Below are 14,627 nucleotides of genomic sequence, written 5' to 3' on the forward strand. Positions count from 1 at the left end.
TCTACATATTCAATGCAATCCCTATCAAAATAACACCAGCATTCTTCTCAGAGCTAGAACGAACAATCCTAAAATTTGTATGGAACCAGAAAAGACCCCAAATAGCCAAAGCAATCTTGAAAAAGAAAACCAAAGCAGGAGACTCTTATTAACCTGATAGAAGAATTTGAGAAATATTCATCCCCCCCCCCCCCCCTTCAATATTTTGGTAAGAGTTTGCATAGAATTGGTATGATTTCTTTTTTTTTTTTTTAATTTTTTTTTAATCTTTATTTTTGAGAGAGAGAGAGACGGAGACAGAGTACAAGCAGGGGAGGGACACAGAGAGAGGGAGACACAGAATCCGAAGCAGGCTCCAGGCTCTGAGCTGTCAGCACAGAGCCTGACACAGGGCTGGAACTCACAAGCTGTGAGATCATGACCTGAGCCAAAGTTGGACACCCAACCGACTGAGCCACCCAGATGCCCCATAGAATTGGTATGATTTCTTAAATGTTTGGTAGAATTCATCAGTGAATCCATAGCCCAGGAGTTATCTTTGTGGAAAGATTTTTAACTATGAATCCAATTTCATTAATAGGTTAGGTATAGGACTGTTTATGTTATCTATTTCGTCTTAAGTGAGCTGTGGTAGTTTGGCACTTGCAAGGTATTTTTCCATGTTATCAATGAATTTGTTAGCCTAAACTTGTTCATAATATTCCCTTATTATTCTTTTCTATAGTGATGGCATTCTTTCATTCTTGATATTGGTCATTTGTATCTTTTTACCCCCTGATCAATGTGGCTACAGGTTTATCAGTTTTGTTGATCTTCTCAAAGAATAATCTTTTGGTTTCCTTTTTTCTGTTTTTATTTTCCCACTTTTTACTGCTTTCTGTTCTGATCTCTACTCTTTCCTTTTTTCTGCTTACTTTGCACTTCTTTGTCCCTTTAGTTTCTATAGGTGGAAGCTTAGGACATGGTTAAGTAAGACCTTTCTTTTAAAAACAAAAAGTACAGACATTTTGGGGCACCTGGGGAGCTCAGTCAGTTAAGCGTCCACATTTGGCTCAGGTCATGATCTCATGAACTTTATGAGTTCAAGTGCAGAACCTGATAGTGCAGAGCCTGCTTGGAATTCACTCTCTCTCCCTCTCTCTCTCTCTGTCCTTCCCCTCCCTCCCTCTCTCTCTCTCTCTCTCTCTCTCTCTCAAAACAAATAAATAAGCTTATAAAAATAGATATTTAGTGCAGGGTTTCTCAATAGTGGCACTATTGACATTTTAAGCTAGATGATTCTTTGTTGTGGGGCTGTCCTATAGGATGTTTAGCAGTGTCCCTGGCCAATACCCACTAGATGCCAATAGCACCTCCCTGGGAACAACCAAAAATATTTCCAGATGTTGCCAAATGTGTTCAGATATGCAGTGAATGTCCCTGGTTGAAAAGCACTGGTTTAGTGCTATCTTGCTAAGTATTGCTTTTGCAGCATCCTGTAAATTTTTATAGATTGTGTTTTCATTTAGTCCAAAATACTTTCTGAATTCCCTTTTGATTTGTACTTTGACCCATGGGCTATTTTGAAACGTAGTTTACAAATATTGGTGATTTAATTCCATTGTTGTTAGACATCATACTTTGTATGATTCCTTTTAAATTTGAGAGTTGTTTTATGGCCCAGAACATGGTCTATGTTGCTAAATGTTCCACATGCACTTCAGAAGAATGTATAATCTGTTATCATTGGATAGAAGAATTCTATAAATGTCAATCAGATCATGTTGGTTGATACTGTTGTTCAAGTTTTGCTGTTTATATACTTGCTGATTCTGCCTACTTATTCTGTTGGTTATTGAGAAGGGAATGTACAGCCACTCCAGCTTTATTTTGACTACTATTAATGTGGTGTATTGTTTTTTGTCTTTTTACTTTTAACCTATTTGGGTCTTTATGTTTAAAATAGGTTTACTGTAGGGGCGCCTGGGTGGCTCAGTTGGTTAAGCGTCCCAATTTGGCTCAGGTCATGATCTCGCAGTTCATGGGTTCCATCCCTGCATTGGGCTCTGTGCTGACAGTTCGGAGCCTGCTTCAGGTTCTGTGTCTCCCTCTCTCTCTGCTCCTCCCCTGCTCATGCTCTGTCTCTCTGTCTCTCAAAAATAAACATTAGAAAAAATTTTTTAATAAAAAAAGTAGGTTTACTGGAGACAGCATATAATTGGATCTTGCTATTTTATCCATTAATGAAGAGCTATTTGGTCTGTTTGACTACTGGATAGCTAGTGTCACTGTTTACGGTGCTGTCTTCTCTAACTCGTCTATTCCTGATCTCACCTGGAATATTTCGAGATGGGGACCAACATGGTGGACAGAATGGAGACTTATTGCATCCTCCTCATTGGACCAGGCAGTTGCCCACAAAGGGAGGGCAACCCTCTGAGAACCATGTAGGAAGCCAACAGGTGTGCCTGAGAGAGATGGGACTTTGGAATCTGACTTGTATTGTTACTGGCCAATCAAAACCTTCACTGGCCTTAGTACTCTGTTAAACTGGGTATTAACCTATTAGTTGTTGAGTTGTGGAAGGTGAAGTGATGGATAGGAGAGAAATCTAGCACAGTGGCTATTTACTATCTAGAATGTAAGCATTGCAAAAATGTAATCACTGGTATGGCTGTATGTATTAGTACATACTGGCCAATTATGTAGTGCGTGCACTTCTTACCATGTTTAAGTAAGCTGAGTTTAATTCTGTTTACTGCATCCTACCTTCTATTAGGGAAAAAGAGGAAAATGAAGAGACATTCACCAGAAAAATTACACCTATAATGACTGTCTATCATTGCCCTGACCTCTCCCCCAAGAGAAGCCTATACACATCCCTACATGGAAGCCCTATCAGCATCCCCCTCAAATTCAACAATTCATTTTGCTGAGGCCTAACTAAAACTTAGGAGTCATATTTGGATTTCTTTCTCTTCCTTTAACATCCATAATCTGTCACCAATTCCTGCCATTGACTTTCCCCATCAAAAGAATCCTGTTGATTCAGCAAAGCTGAGGTTGTTAAACTTACTGCAACAAGGGCAAGCACCACTTTGACAGAGTCTTGGTAGTTAGGGGAAGTCAGGAAAGAGTATTTCTAGGGATTTGAGATTTGTACTCATGTGGTTTAAGGCATGTCCTTCAAGATGGGGAACTGTTTGGGATGGGCAGAGTTTTGACATGATATTTAGAATTAGTGGACATAATAAGAAAACGGTCTTGAAGCAATTTGTTATCCTGTCAGGAGACCTGTTTGCTCTAATGCACACACTGTTTGCCCAGATAAGTTAGTTTGCAAGAATTTCTTGGAGCAAACAGTGAAGCTAATTACTGGTTTAGTCTTATCACCCTGGGCAAAAGAAAATTTCCTGCAGCAGATATATCATGTTGACTCAATTCTCTTTGCTACTCTTACTTTTAAACTTTTCATTTCCCTTTTTCTAGCTACACCACTACCACTGGCCTAGTTCAAGCTGTTTTCATAAATTGCCTAGACTATTTAAAACTCCTTCTAACTCATTTATAGTCTTTTGCCCTCAGATTTGTTTTCCATACTACCACCAGAATAATCTAACTATGTTGCAATTCTGACCATGTCATTGACGCGTGTAAAACCTTTTAGTGGCTTCTGGCTGTCTGTAGGATGAAATCAGCACCTGATCTTTGTCTGCACTCTTCTTGAATTGCTGCCTAGCATTTGATTTCCTGCATCTATTTGTTTGTTGATGCTGTTGCCTCTACCTGGAATATCTTTTCCCTCCTTATTGTATGTGGCCAATTTTTGTTCTCCCTTTAAAAGTTAACTTGGGCAATATCTTCTATAGGAAATGTTTCCTGAACCTTGATTGTGCTTCCAGAGCATACTTTGCATAGTGCTATTATTACATTAACCTTTTATGAGGGGAGAGAGCCACCTAAAGGCAAATTGTCTTATTAATTTCTGTATCCACTAGCATCTGCAACAGGGCCCAGCACATAGTAAGTTCTCAGTTTTTACTGACCCAAACAAATTGGGTCAGACAGAAGGGGAGGACTTAAGGGGAGGTAAGAGGTGATGATTTAACTTTAAATTGATGTATTTGAGGCAACACCAATGCACCTAAATAGAAGAATTTGAATACAAGAGTAAGATCATTATTATTGGGAAATCATCACAGTTGGAGTGATGGTTTAAGTTGATTATTTCACCAAGAGTGATAGTATAAACAAGGGAGTACAAATTGAGGACCAATATTTGGGGAATACCCTCAGAGGGTGGGAAAAAGTAGAGGAAGCCCTGAGGTGGGAAAAAGTAGAGGAAGCCCTCAGAGTATCGGCAGCAACAGAGGTGAAGAAGATAAACCAGAGGTGTAGGGTATTGGGGTGGGGAGAGACAACAAGGAAAGAAGTGTACAAAGGAGAGCTGGGATCATGGTGTCAAATTTTGCAGAGCAGTTAAGAATGAGAACTGTGAAGAGATTTTCTACATTTGGCAATTATGTCTAGCTAGTACAATGGGGATGACTTTTTTTTTTTAATTTAGTTTGTGGTACAAAGTAAGATTTTTTTTTTTTAATTTTTAACGTTTATTTATTTTTGAGACAGAGAGAGAGCATGAATGGGGGAGGGTCAGAGAGAGGGAGACACAGAATCTGAAACAGGCTCCAGGCTCTGAGCTGTCAGCACAGAGCCTGACGCGGGGCTCGAACTCACAGACCATGAGATCATGACCTGAGCCGAACTCGGCCACTTAACTGACTGAGCCACCCAGGCGCCCCCAAAGTAAGATTTTTTGTTCTCATTTTTTATACTAACAAAAATATATACTTTACCTGTGTTCAACCAGGACTTTCTCAAGGGGTATGATTTTCTTTATTTGGTAGTAAAGTTTAACTTTATGGAGGGCCTATAGTGAATGTTACTTTATATTAACAGGTTTTGTATTTTTTCTTGTTGTCTCTTTTGTCTTTGTAAGCAAAATCATTACATATAGATTACTTGAAAACAGAATGTTTGGTCTCTCCCTTGGTTATTTACAAACCATTGGTAGTTACTCATTAAGAAGTAACAAGCAAGATATTATATTTTCATTTTGCCAAGTTCATTTTAGAACTGTTATGATTATATAACTCATTTTCAAAAAATTTTCAGCCATGAAACCCTTTCCTTAAACATATATGGAATCCCAATATGTGAATCAGATAAAGTGGAGTTTGTCTGTTTGAAGCTGTGACAGGGACCTGATGTCCCTCCTGAATTGAGTGTAGTCTTCTAACTTTGTTCTCTTTATTTCCACAACCAACCAGTGGTACCTGGGTCTCCTCCCTGGAAATCCTAGGGCTACTTAAAGCATAATTTGAAAATCACTGATAAGTAATACTCTCTGTAGAAATGCTGATAACGATTTTAGTACTGAAAGTCACAAGCTTTTTTTTTTTTTTAATTTTTGAGAGATACAGTATGCAGAGGGGAGGGACAGGGAGAGAGCGGCGGGTGGGGGGGGGGAGGGCGGGGAGAGAATCCCAAGCAGGCTCCACACTGTCAACACAGAGCCCGAAGCAGGGCTCAAACTCATGAACCATGAGGTCATAACCTGAGCTGAAACCAAGAGTCAGACGCTTAACCAACTGAGCCACTTGGGCCCCAGTCACAAGATATTTAGATTCCAAATCTTGACACTTCTACTCTGTTCTCTTATTGGTCAGCAGAATGTACAACAATAAGTAACTGCCCAAAGATGAAATAAACCTATACTAGAGTTATTTAGACAGAGACCGTATGTCTTCCTTTAAGGGAAGTTGTCAAGGTGGTTCTTTTGTCAGTGGGAGGCTGGCCTACCATTATCTCTGCAGTCTCTTCCAACACCGGTGATTCTCTCTGCTCCTATATGTCTACATTTATCCTACCTGGTAAATATTATCTAATATGATGGGGGGTCTATTTTATCTTTTATTTCTTCAAATTTATAGTGTGCCATGTATATGAGAGATCCTGTGTTAAGATGCAAGGGTAGTATTTAAATAAATAAGATACAGTTTACTATTAAGGAAATAGAAAATTGCTGTTAGGTTTGATGAGTGCAGTAAAAGAAGTAATCCAAGAATATTAATGGGAATCATATGAAATGGAAAGACCTAACCCCATCCGGCTAGGGGCTTGTCAAGAAGACAATGCTACTAGCTTCCCTGAAGACTCCCAAGTTGACTCTTCAAAGATGAGTAGACTTTAATCAGAGGCAAATGGGGAAAGGTCTTGCTAGGCAGATGGAGGAACACACAAACAGGCTCTGAAAGAGGGCATGCCTTGTTTGGAGAGTTGTAAGTAGTTTAGTGTGGCTGGAGCTTAGCATGTCAATGGGGATTGGTGAGTGAAGCCAGATGAAAAAGGACTGTGTTTTGCCAAGTTTAGGAATTTGGACTTTATCTGGAAAGTATTGTGAAGCAAGTGAAGGATTTTAAGCTGAGTAATTGCATGGTCAGATTTGTGTTTTAGAAAGCACTCTGGCAGTAATCAAGAGAACAGATTAGAATGGACCTTTCTTGGAAGCAAAGCAACCATTAAGTAATAGACTTTGGCAATAATTTACACAAAAATGTCTGAGGATAGAACTGATGTGGTGGGTGGGGGAATGAATTCAAGATATACTAAGGAGGCAAAAGCAGCAGAATTGTTGGTCAGAGAAAGAGTGAATGAGGAGATGACTTTCAGGTGTCTGACCAGGACAACTGAGTGTAGGTTACCCCCCTACGCCTCTTTTTTTGCTAAGAGAAAGAAATTAAGAAGAAAGGAATCTCTTGGGCTTTTTACCTCAAGATTCTCAGAGTGCCAACTTGAGCAAGGATATAGATATTTTTTTAAAATTTTCTTATATTTATATTTGTGTATATGTTTTAAAGTATGATACGAGGTTGGGGCACCGGGGTGGCTCAGTCGGTTAAGCTGCCGACTTTGGCTCAGGTCATGATCTCATGGTCCGTGAGTTCAAGTCCCACGTCGGGCTCTGTGCTGACAGCTCAGAGCCTGGAGCCTCTTTCGGATTCTGTGTCTCCCTCTCCCTGACCCTCCCCCGTTCATGCTCTGTCTCTCTCTGTCTCAAAAATAAATAAACGTTAAAGTATGATACGAGGAAGTAATAACAGGATGTATTGTCAGGAAAGGTTGTGGGATTTTGGGGAGGAATGAGGGGAGCCTATTAGATTAAGGTAGACTCTTATTTAAAGTAGTTTAGGAATGCCTACTTAAAGGCAAAAGAGTGGACTACCTTTTGTCCAGTCGTGTGATTATTTAGTATCTACTTCATATACTCTACAAATCAATTGTGATTTGAGAAAAAATAAATTCATTTTTAGAAAACCCAGGGGTTTTTACATTGCCATTTGTCAGAATTTTTACCTTTTAAGAAGATGTGTGGTAAGATTGGCTTGTCTGTGCAAATTAGCTAATTTAGTAATAGTTCTGGTGTGGCATTATGCATTTTAAAATACAAAATTATTTTCCTCAGAATGCTAACTTTGATTTTTGAAGCTTTTCATTGGTGTCATGTGGGAACTAATGTTCAATTCCTTGCTATTTAACACTCTGACAGAGACGTTTCCTTTTATACCTTTGTCACATCATTTTCAAAAGTTAAGATCTCTTTGAGGCTGGTTGAGGTGGTTAAATCCCTTCAGGGAAAGAATGAACAATGCTATGCTCCTTAACAGAAAACTGGAGATATTGGTTTCAGATTTTGAGACCTGCTCTGTAAAGGGACACTTATTCATTACATTTATTCATAGGTTCTTGAATGTCCTGTTGTTTTTTATCAGTTAGGTCTTCCTTCCCTGTAGTTTTGTGATTTCTACTGAGGACATCAGAGAGGTACCTCTTCTAGTAACAAAACCAAAAATTGACTATAGTTTAATCCCTTTTAATTTACAGAGTTAATGATGAGACTTGGACCTTTATAATGGAAAGCTATTAGTTTACTTTCATTCTGTAATAATTATAGATATGAAAGTACATTCTGATGTTATACTACTTGCAAGAATTTTTTTCTTTAGAATAATTTAATCCTAGTAGAACTTCTTCTTTAAGTATGTTTAAAGGAAACTTTATTTTCTTCCTTTTTATAAAACATCTTTATGAAAAGGTGGTTACAGTCCATGCTTTGTTTAATGTTTTCTAATAGTAAGTCAAAAAGGTCCTAAATTTTAGTGTTTAGAAATGGTTTTTTTCCTAATAAGTATGAAAGTTTTCAAAATGTTTTCAGAAATCGTTAGCAGTCTATAATTTGACCTACATGTACAGATTTCCTTATTCGGGAATTAGAATGGATTTGAGGGGTAGATCAATAGGAATATTCATTGGATTATTACAATTAAAATGCTTGAAACTTCTTAGAATAACATCTCTTCAAATCATAGAAGTTATTTGAATTAGTATTATAGTTGTTTTTTTGAAAAATGAAATGATTTGTTTGAGCTTAGAGTTACTCTAAGAAGAGGGATACTAATTGCTCATTTTCTATTAAACCAAAATGTTTAATTTGGAACATTCGTTTTTTAGCAGCATAGTAATCCGAAGTTTAAATATATGAGAAGATAATAACTTCTTTTTCATATTTCTTTTACTCTGTCTGCAGGTTGTAAAAATTAAAATGAATAAACTACGGCAAAGTTTTAGGAGAAAGAAAGATGTTTATGTTCCAGAGGCCAGTCGTCCACATCAGTGGCAGACAGATGAAGAAGGGGTTCGTACTGGAAAATGTAGCTTCCCAGTTAAGGTAAGAGCTCGTGCTTCTGTAATTCTAGATGTGGAAAAGAATTGATAGTCTATTGTGTGTGAAATCCTATTAATTAGGACAATTAAAAGAGAACCCTCTAAAAATGAATCTCTTCATCTTCTGCTTCAAGGTAGAATTAATAAGGAAAACAATTATAATTAGTGATTTTTTTTTCTCTTTATATTTAAATAGGAATTTCTGATATATACTCTAGAATCACTACAAATAAGATCATTTCTGATGAAAAACTAATCCTGAAATATCTAAAAATCCCAAATTATTATTACTATTACTATTACTATTATTATTTTTTTTTAATGACAATTTTGCATGGATAGCTTTCCTTGTTTTGTTTTGTTTATTTTTGAGAGAGAGTGAGTGAGCACAAGCAGGGGAGAGACAGAGAGAGGGTGACAGAGGATCTGAAGAAGAGAGCCTGATGTGGGGCTTGAACTCACAAACCTAGAGATCGCAACCTGAGCCAAAAGTCGGACACTTAACAAACTGAGCCTCCCAGGTGCCCCCAAGTCCCAAATTATTACAAATGAAATTATTTTGAGTGGTAAATGTTTACTAAGTGGTGGAGCAGAGGGAATAGGGAGTCTGTTTTCTTAAATACAGGCCTGGTGTGTTCTAGAAAATCTTAAAAGAGTTAAATCAAAAGGAATTTTCTCTTTAATCTTATAACTGTTAATCTTACAGAGGTCATTTAAACTAATGCCTTCACCTGTAAGATCAGAAAATGGAAGCTCAAAGAAGTAATAACATAGTGAAGATCTAGAGAAGGGAGTGCCATATAGGTGTTTTTTCTTACTATTACTTGACACTCCGAAGAAGGGTCACATTTAAGGTCATGAAAGAAGTGTACATGTTATACTCTTTAGTGAAAAGAAGTAATTTATAATTATATAAGCATGCTATGAGATGTATTAAGTGTGGATACAAAAAAATAGAAGGAACTAGACCAAAATGTTAATATCTTCCAGAAAAAAATTTTGTCTAATATAAAATGTTAACATATTTCTCTATTTTCTACGTATTCTTATGTATACATAGTCTTATTGTGATTTTCTACCATTGATTGAAACATAGCCTGAAGCTTCAGAAAGGAAAAAAATCTATATGACAGAAAAGTGATTTATAGAATATATATTTTAAATACATACATGAAAAATATACAAATTTTTCCACAGTCTGTCAATTACTAAGCATTTTCTGGGGTGCCTGGGTGGCTCAAGTTGATTAAGTGTCTTGACTCTTGATTTCAGCTCAGGTATTGATCCCAGGGTCATAGGTTTCCAGACTTAGTAAGGATCCTGCTTTCTCTCTCTTCTCTTCTCTTCTCTTCTCTTCTCTTCTCTTCTCTTCTCTCTCTCTCTCTCTCTCTCTCTCTCTCTCTCTCTGTCTTTCTCTTTCTCTCCCCCGCCTTCTGTCCCTCTACCCTGCTTGTGCACACAGTCTCTCAAAGAAAAAAAAAAGAAATCCTAATCACTTAGCTTTGCTACTTATTCGCTGAAATGAGTTCTTTTATAGGAATAATAAACTTAAATATTTTATTTTAAAATTTTTGGCATGATATTAAGATATGAAAAAAACCCTCTCATACAAAAACTAACACTCTTCTACTTCCCCCAACCTCACCCCCCAAAATAGGCTCATTTTGATTATACGAGTATTGTGGAAATGGGTACTCTTACACATTGTTGATTGCTTGGAATATAAATTATAACCTATTAGGAGAGCAATTTGGAAATATCAGTTAAAATTTTAAATGCACTTTTCATTTGACCAGACATTTTACATTTAAGAATTACATTTAAGGGGCACCTAGCTGGCTCAATTGGAAGAGCATGCAACTCTTGATCTCAGGGTAATGAGTTTGAGCCCCAAGTTGGGTATGGAAATTACTAAAAAAAATAAACTTAAAAAAAAGGATTACATTTAAGTACATTCACAGATATACTGGCAAAAGTGGTCATCTTAGCATCGTTTGATAGCAAAAATCTGGAAACAAGTTAAATGCCCATCATTCTGGGATTGGATAAAGAAGTTAGGAATCCATTAGTGGAATTCTTTGCCACTATTAAAAAACAAGAGGGGCGCCTGGGTGGCTCAGTCCGTTAAGTGTCTGACTTCGGCTCAGGTCATGATCTCATGGTTTGTGAGTTTGAGCCCCACGTTGGGCTCTGTGCTGACAGCTCAGAGCCTGGAGCCTGCTTTGGATTCTGTGTCTCCCTCTCTCTCTGTCCCTCCTCTGCTCATGCTCTGTCTCTCTCTCTCAATAATAAATAAACGTTACAAAAAAAAAAAAAAAGAATAAGGTAGATCTGTATTCATTTAATAAATTTTTTTGAATACCTACTGTGCACCAGACATATGCTAAGTGGTAAATAAAAAGACAGTTCTTGCTCTTGTAGAGTTGATAGTGTCCTTGTAGGAAGACAGACTTTAATTAGATATTTGCATTAATATGATTACAAACTGAGATAAGTGCTTTTTAAAAAGGGAAGGCTATGGTGTAAGAAGTTATATGAGATGAATCTGGAAAGAAATAGGGTGGGGCCCTTGTAGGCCATGTTAAGGATTTTGGACTTTAAGAGTTACTGGAAGCCACTAAATGGTGTGGGTTTTTTTCATCTTTTGTTCATTTTATTGTGGTAAAATATGTAACATAAAATTCACCATTTTAACCATTTCTATGTGCATAGTACACTAATATTAGTAACATTCATATTGTTATGCAGTCATCAGCACCACCCATCTCCAGAACTTTTTCCTCTCCCCAAACTGGGACTGTGGGTGTGGTGTGGTTTGGAGGTAGTCCATAGTAGGTGCAAAGAGTCTGGTGAAAGATTATTACAGTAATCCAGAGGAGAGATCATGTTTAGTCTGGACTAAGATGGTAACTGTGGAGATGAAAAGAAATGAAGTAAATTGAGAGGTAATTAAGAGATAAAGGCAATAGGAATTGGAAATTGACTGAACCTAGGGAATGAAAAAGAATGGTGTTAAGGCTGATACCTGGTTTCTTGTCCCAAACTGATAGAGGTGATGATCATTGACTGCCAGAGGAAACACTGAAAGAATATTCTCTGACATGCTCATACAGTAAGATGACTTTAGTGTATTATTAAGTGATAAAGGCAGGGCACGAACAGTATACATAGTATGATTCTGTTTATAGTTAAAAGGAAAAAATCTGGGGTGCCTGGGTGGCTCAGTCTGTTAAGCATCTGACTTCAGCTTAGGTAGTGATCTCACGGTTTGAGTTCGAGCCCCACGTCAGGCTCTGTGAGAACAGCTCGGAGCCTGGAGCCTGCTTCAGATTCTGTTTCTCTCTCTCTCTCTCTCTCTCTCTCTCTCTCTCTCTCTCTGCCACTCCCCCACTTGTGCTCTGTCTCTCAAAAATAATAAATAAATGTTAAAATTTTTTTTAAGAAAAAAATCTATATATCTGCTTATATATATAAGAAATACCTGTTAAGAAGACACAAATAAATATGAATTACAGAATGGGTATGAAGGTTTGGGGATCTTTTTACTTTTCACTATGTATCCTTTGGAACTAGTGACATTTCTTGTCATGAACATGTTATATTTGTAATAAATAAACATATATATATTTTAAAAAATCTCATTCACAGGGTTCTGAGAGGCTGGTATATAGTACTGAAATAACTGAAGTAAAATTAATTGAAGCACCTCCAATTGGCTATGAAATATACAACTTTTAAGTATTTTGTGTGTGATAAATAAGGTTCACTATCATTCAGTGGTACTGTCATTTGTCATAAGAAACAGCTGATTAGATGTGCTTTAGAGATAAGCATTTAAGATGTAAGATTTACATCTTATGCAGGCAGGACACCTTACTTAGGACGTTTTTTGTATGATCTTCTCCAAATGGTGTTTTGAAATCCTTTCGACAAAACATTCATCCCCTCTTCTACATTGTGGCTCCCCACCCCTTATCTGCCTTCCCTTCCCACCCCATGCACTTAAGTACAAATGCCATATGGTTGGATAGGAGAATCAGAACCTGAATTATTTTCTATAGCCTAAAAATAGATGAATTTCCTCAAATATAGCTGGACAAATGATGTCTTATCTGGCCTTGCCTTGGGGACTACTGAATTCTGAACTACTGATGAGTTGGTATAAAAAGTTTCCCATGTAGACAACTAGTAAGGTGGTGAGCATGCTCACTGAGGAAGAACACGTTTGAGGGTAGAGAAGATGAATTCCTTTTGAGGTGTCTAGGAAAGACGGACATGAAGATACCTACTTAACCACAAACACCATGAGTTTTCATTTTGAGATTACAAATAAATTCTAGTAAGCAGGCAAATTTGCAAATAAGGAATCCTTGAATAATGAGAGTTGACTATATATAAATTATCCTTGAAGTCATGAGTAAGTGAGATTGCCTAGAAGAAGTGAGAGGAGAGGGGGGTCTAGGACAAACATAGAAGGGACAGGCAGTGAAATGGGTTATCTTCAAAGGAGAATAAGAATGAGTAGCCAGAGAGGTATAAGGGAAACCTGAAGAGTGTGATCTCAGAAGCCAAGTTTCAAGGAAGGAGAAAGTGGTCAAGTGCTATCGAGGAGAAAATGAAACTTCATTAATTTAAAAATTTGAAAGTCCTGGTGATTCTCGTGATAGCACTTACAGTGGAGTCATAAGGATGGAGTCTAGATTGAGGAGTGAATGGATGCAAAATAAGAAAGAAGATGACAAATCTAGAGATTACTAATTCGAGAAGTTCATCAGACAAGGTTGTGTGAAGATGGGGAGGGGAGAAAGGGAAGTATTACGAAGCCCACAAGGAAACTTTTAGTGGTGATGGCTGATTATTATACTGATTGTGATCATGGTTTCTCAGGTATATGCAAGAACTCAGCATATTGTAACTTTAAATATATATAGTTCATTATATGTCAGTTATACCTCAATAAGGTAGTTAAAAAAATTTTTAATGAAAAAGTTTGTCTTCAAAGGAGAGCAGAAAGGCAGAGTAGCAAAGGGAGTGTGAGGTTGAAAAGCTGTGTGTTATTGTTGTTTTTACCAGTTTTACTAGATATAATTTACATACCATAAAGTTTACTCAGTTAAAGTCTATAAATCACTGGTAGTTTGATTTTATGTTGAATTTTGTTTTTAAGGTAGGAGAGACTTGAGCATCACTAAAGGGCCTTTAAGAAGCATGTAGAAAGTGGATTTGTTTTAGATGGAGGAAGGATGCTGCTTCTATTTTAATAGTAGCAAAGGTAACAAACGGAGTGTAAATGCCTTACATTTATGGTGTTGGTGGCTTAAAATTGGAGTTTAAAGGCATATTTTCTCAAGGAAATAGGAAGTGAAGACATCTGTAGAAGAGTGAGGAGAGAAGTTGTGGAATTAGATTTGAAGACATTAGAATAGCTACTCCAGAGAATGGGAGATACAGAATATGCAATTACTGGAAATAGAAATGTGATTACTAGACTGTAATCAAGTGAAACTGCAACTAGTTTGATCTCTGCCAAGTATGTTAAAGTATACTGGTGCCTGTATAAGTACAATTTAGTATTACAATTTAATTAGTAATTAATTAAAGTAGGTTTCAAAGCTTGTCTTGCAATTCTGCTAGTGTAACAGAGATCATCTTTTTTTTTTAAATGTTTATTTTGAGAGAGAGAGGGAGAAAGAGAATCCCAAGCGGTTCCATGCTTAGTGCAGAGCCTGACGTGGGGCTCAATCTTGAACCGTGAGATTATGACCTGAGCACATATCAAGAGTCAGACACTTAACTGACTGAGCCACCCAGGTGCCCCAATAATTTTTTTAATAGAGGAGGAATTTTAATGTTACAAGTGAAGT

The 14,627-nt window shown here is 37.2% G+C and overlaps 1 protein-coding gene across 11 annotated transcripts in view; it reads left to right on the forward strand.

Annotated features, from left to right (window-relative positions):
• The window catches only part of NUMB (NUMB endocytic adaptor protein), a 200,987-nt gene that overhangs the window by 116,657 nt on the left and 69,703 nt on the right, over positions 1-14,627 (forward strand). For all 11 annotated transcript variants that reach the window (XM_049611385.1, XM_049611389.1, XM_049611391.1 and 8 more), the window contains one exon: positions 8,627-8,767. In XM_049611385.1, the coding sequence (XP_049467342.1) occupies positions 8,642-8,767 (126 nt within the window). In that variant the 5' untranslated portion in view covers positions 8,627-8,641. The remainder of the gene's footprint in view (positions 1-8,626; positions 8,768-14,627) is intronic.

Source organism: Panthera uncia (assembly GCF_023721935.1).
Source record: "Panthera uncia isolate 11264 chromosome B3 unlocalized genomic scaffold, Puncia_PCG_1.0 HiC_scaffold_1, whole genome shotgun sequence".
NCBI lineage: Eukaryota > Metazoa > Chordata > Mammalia > Carnivora > Felidae > Panthera > Panthera uncia.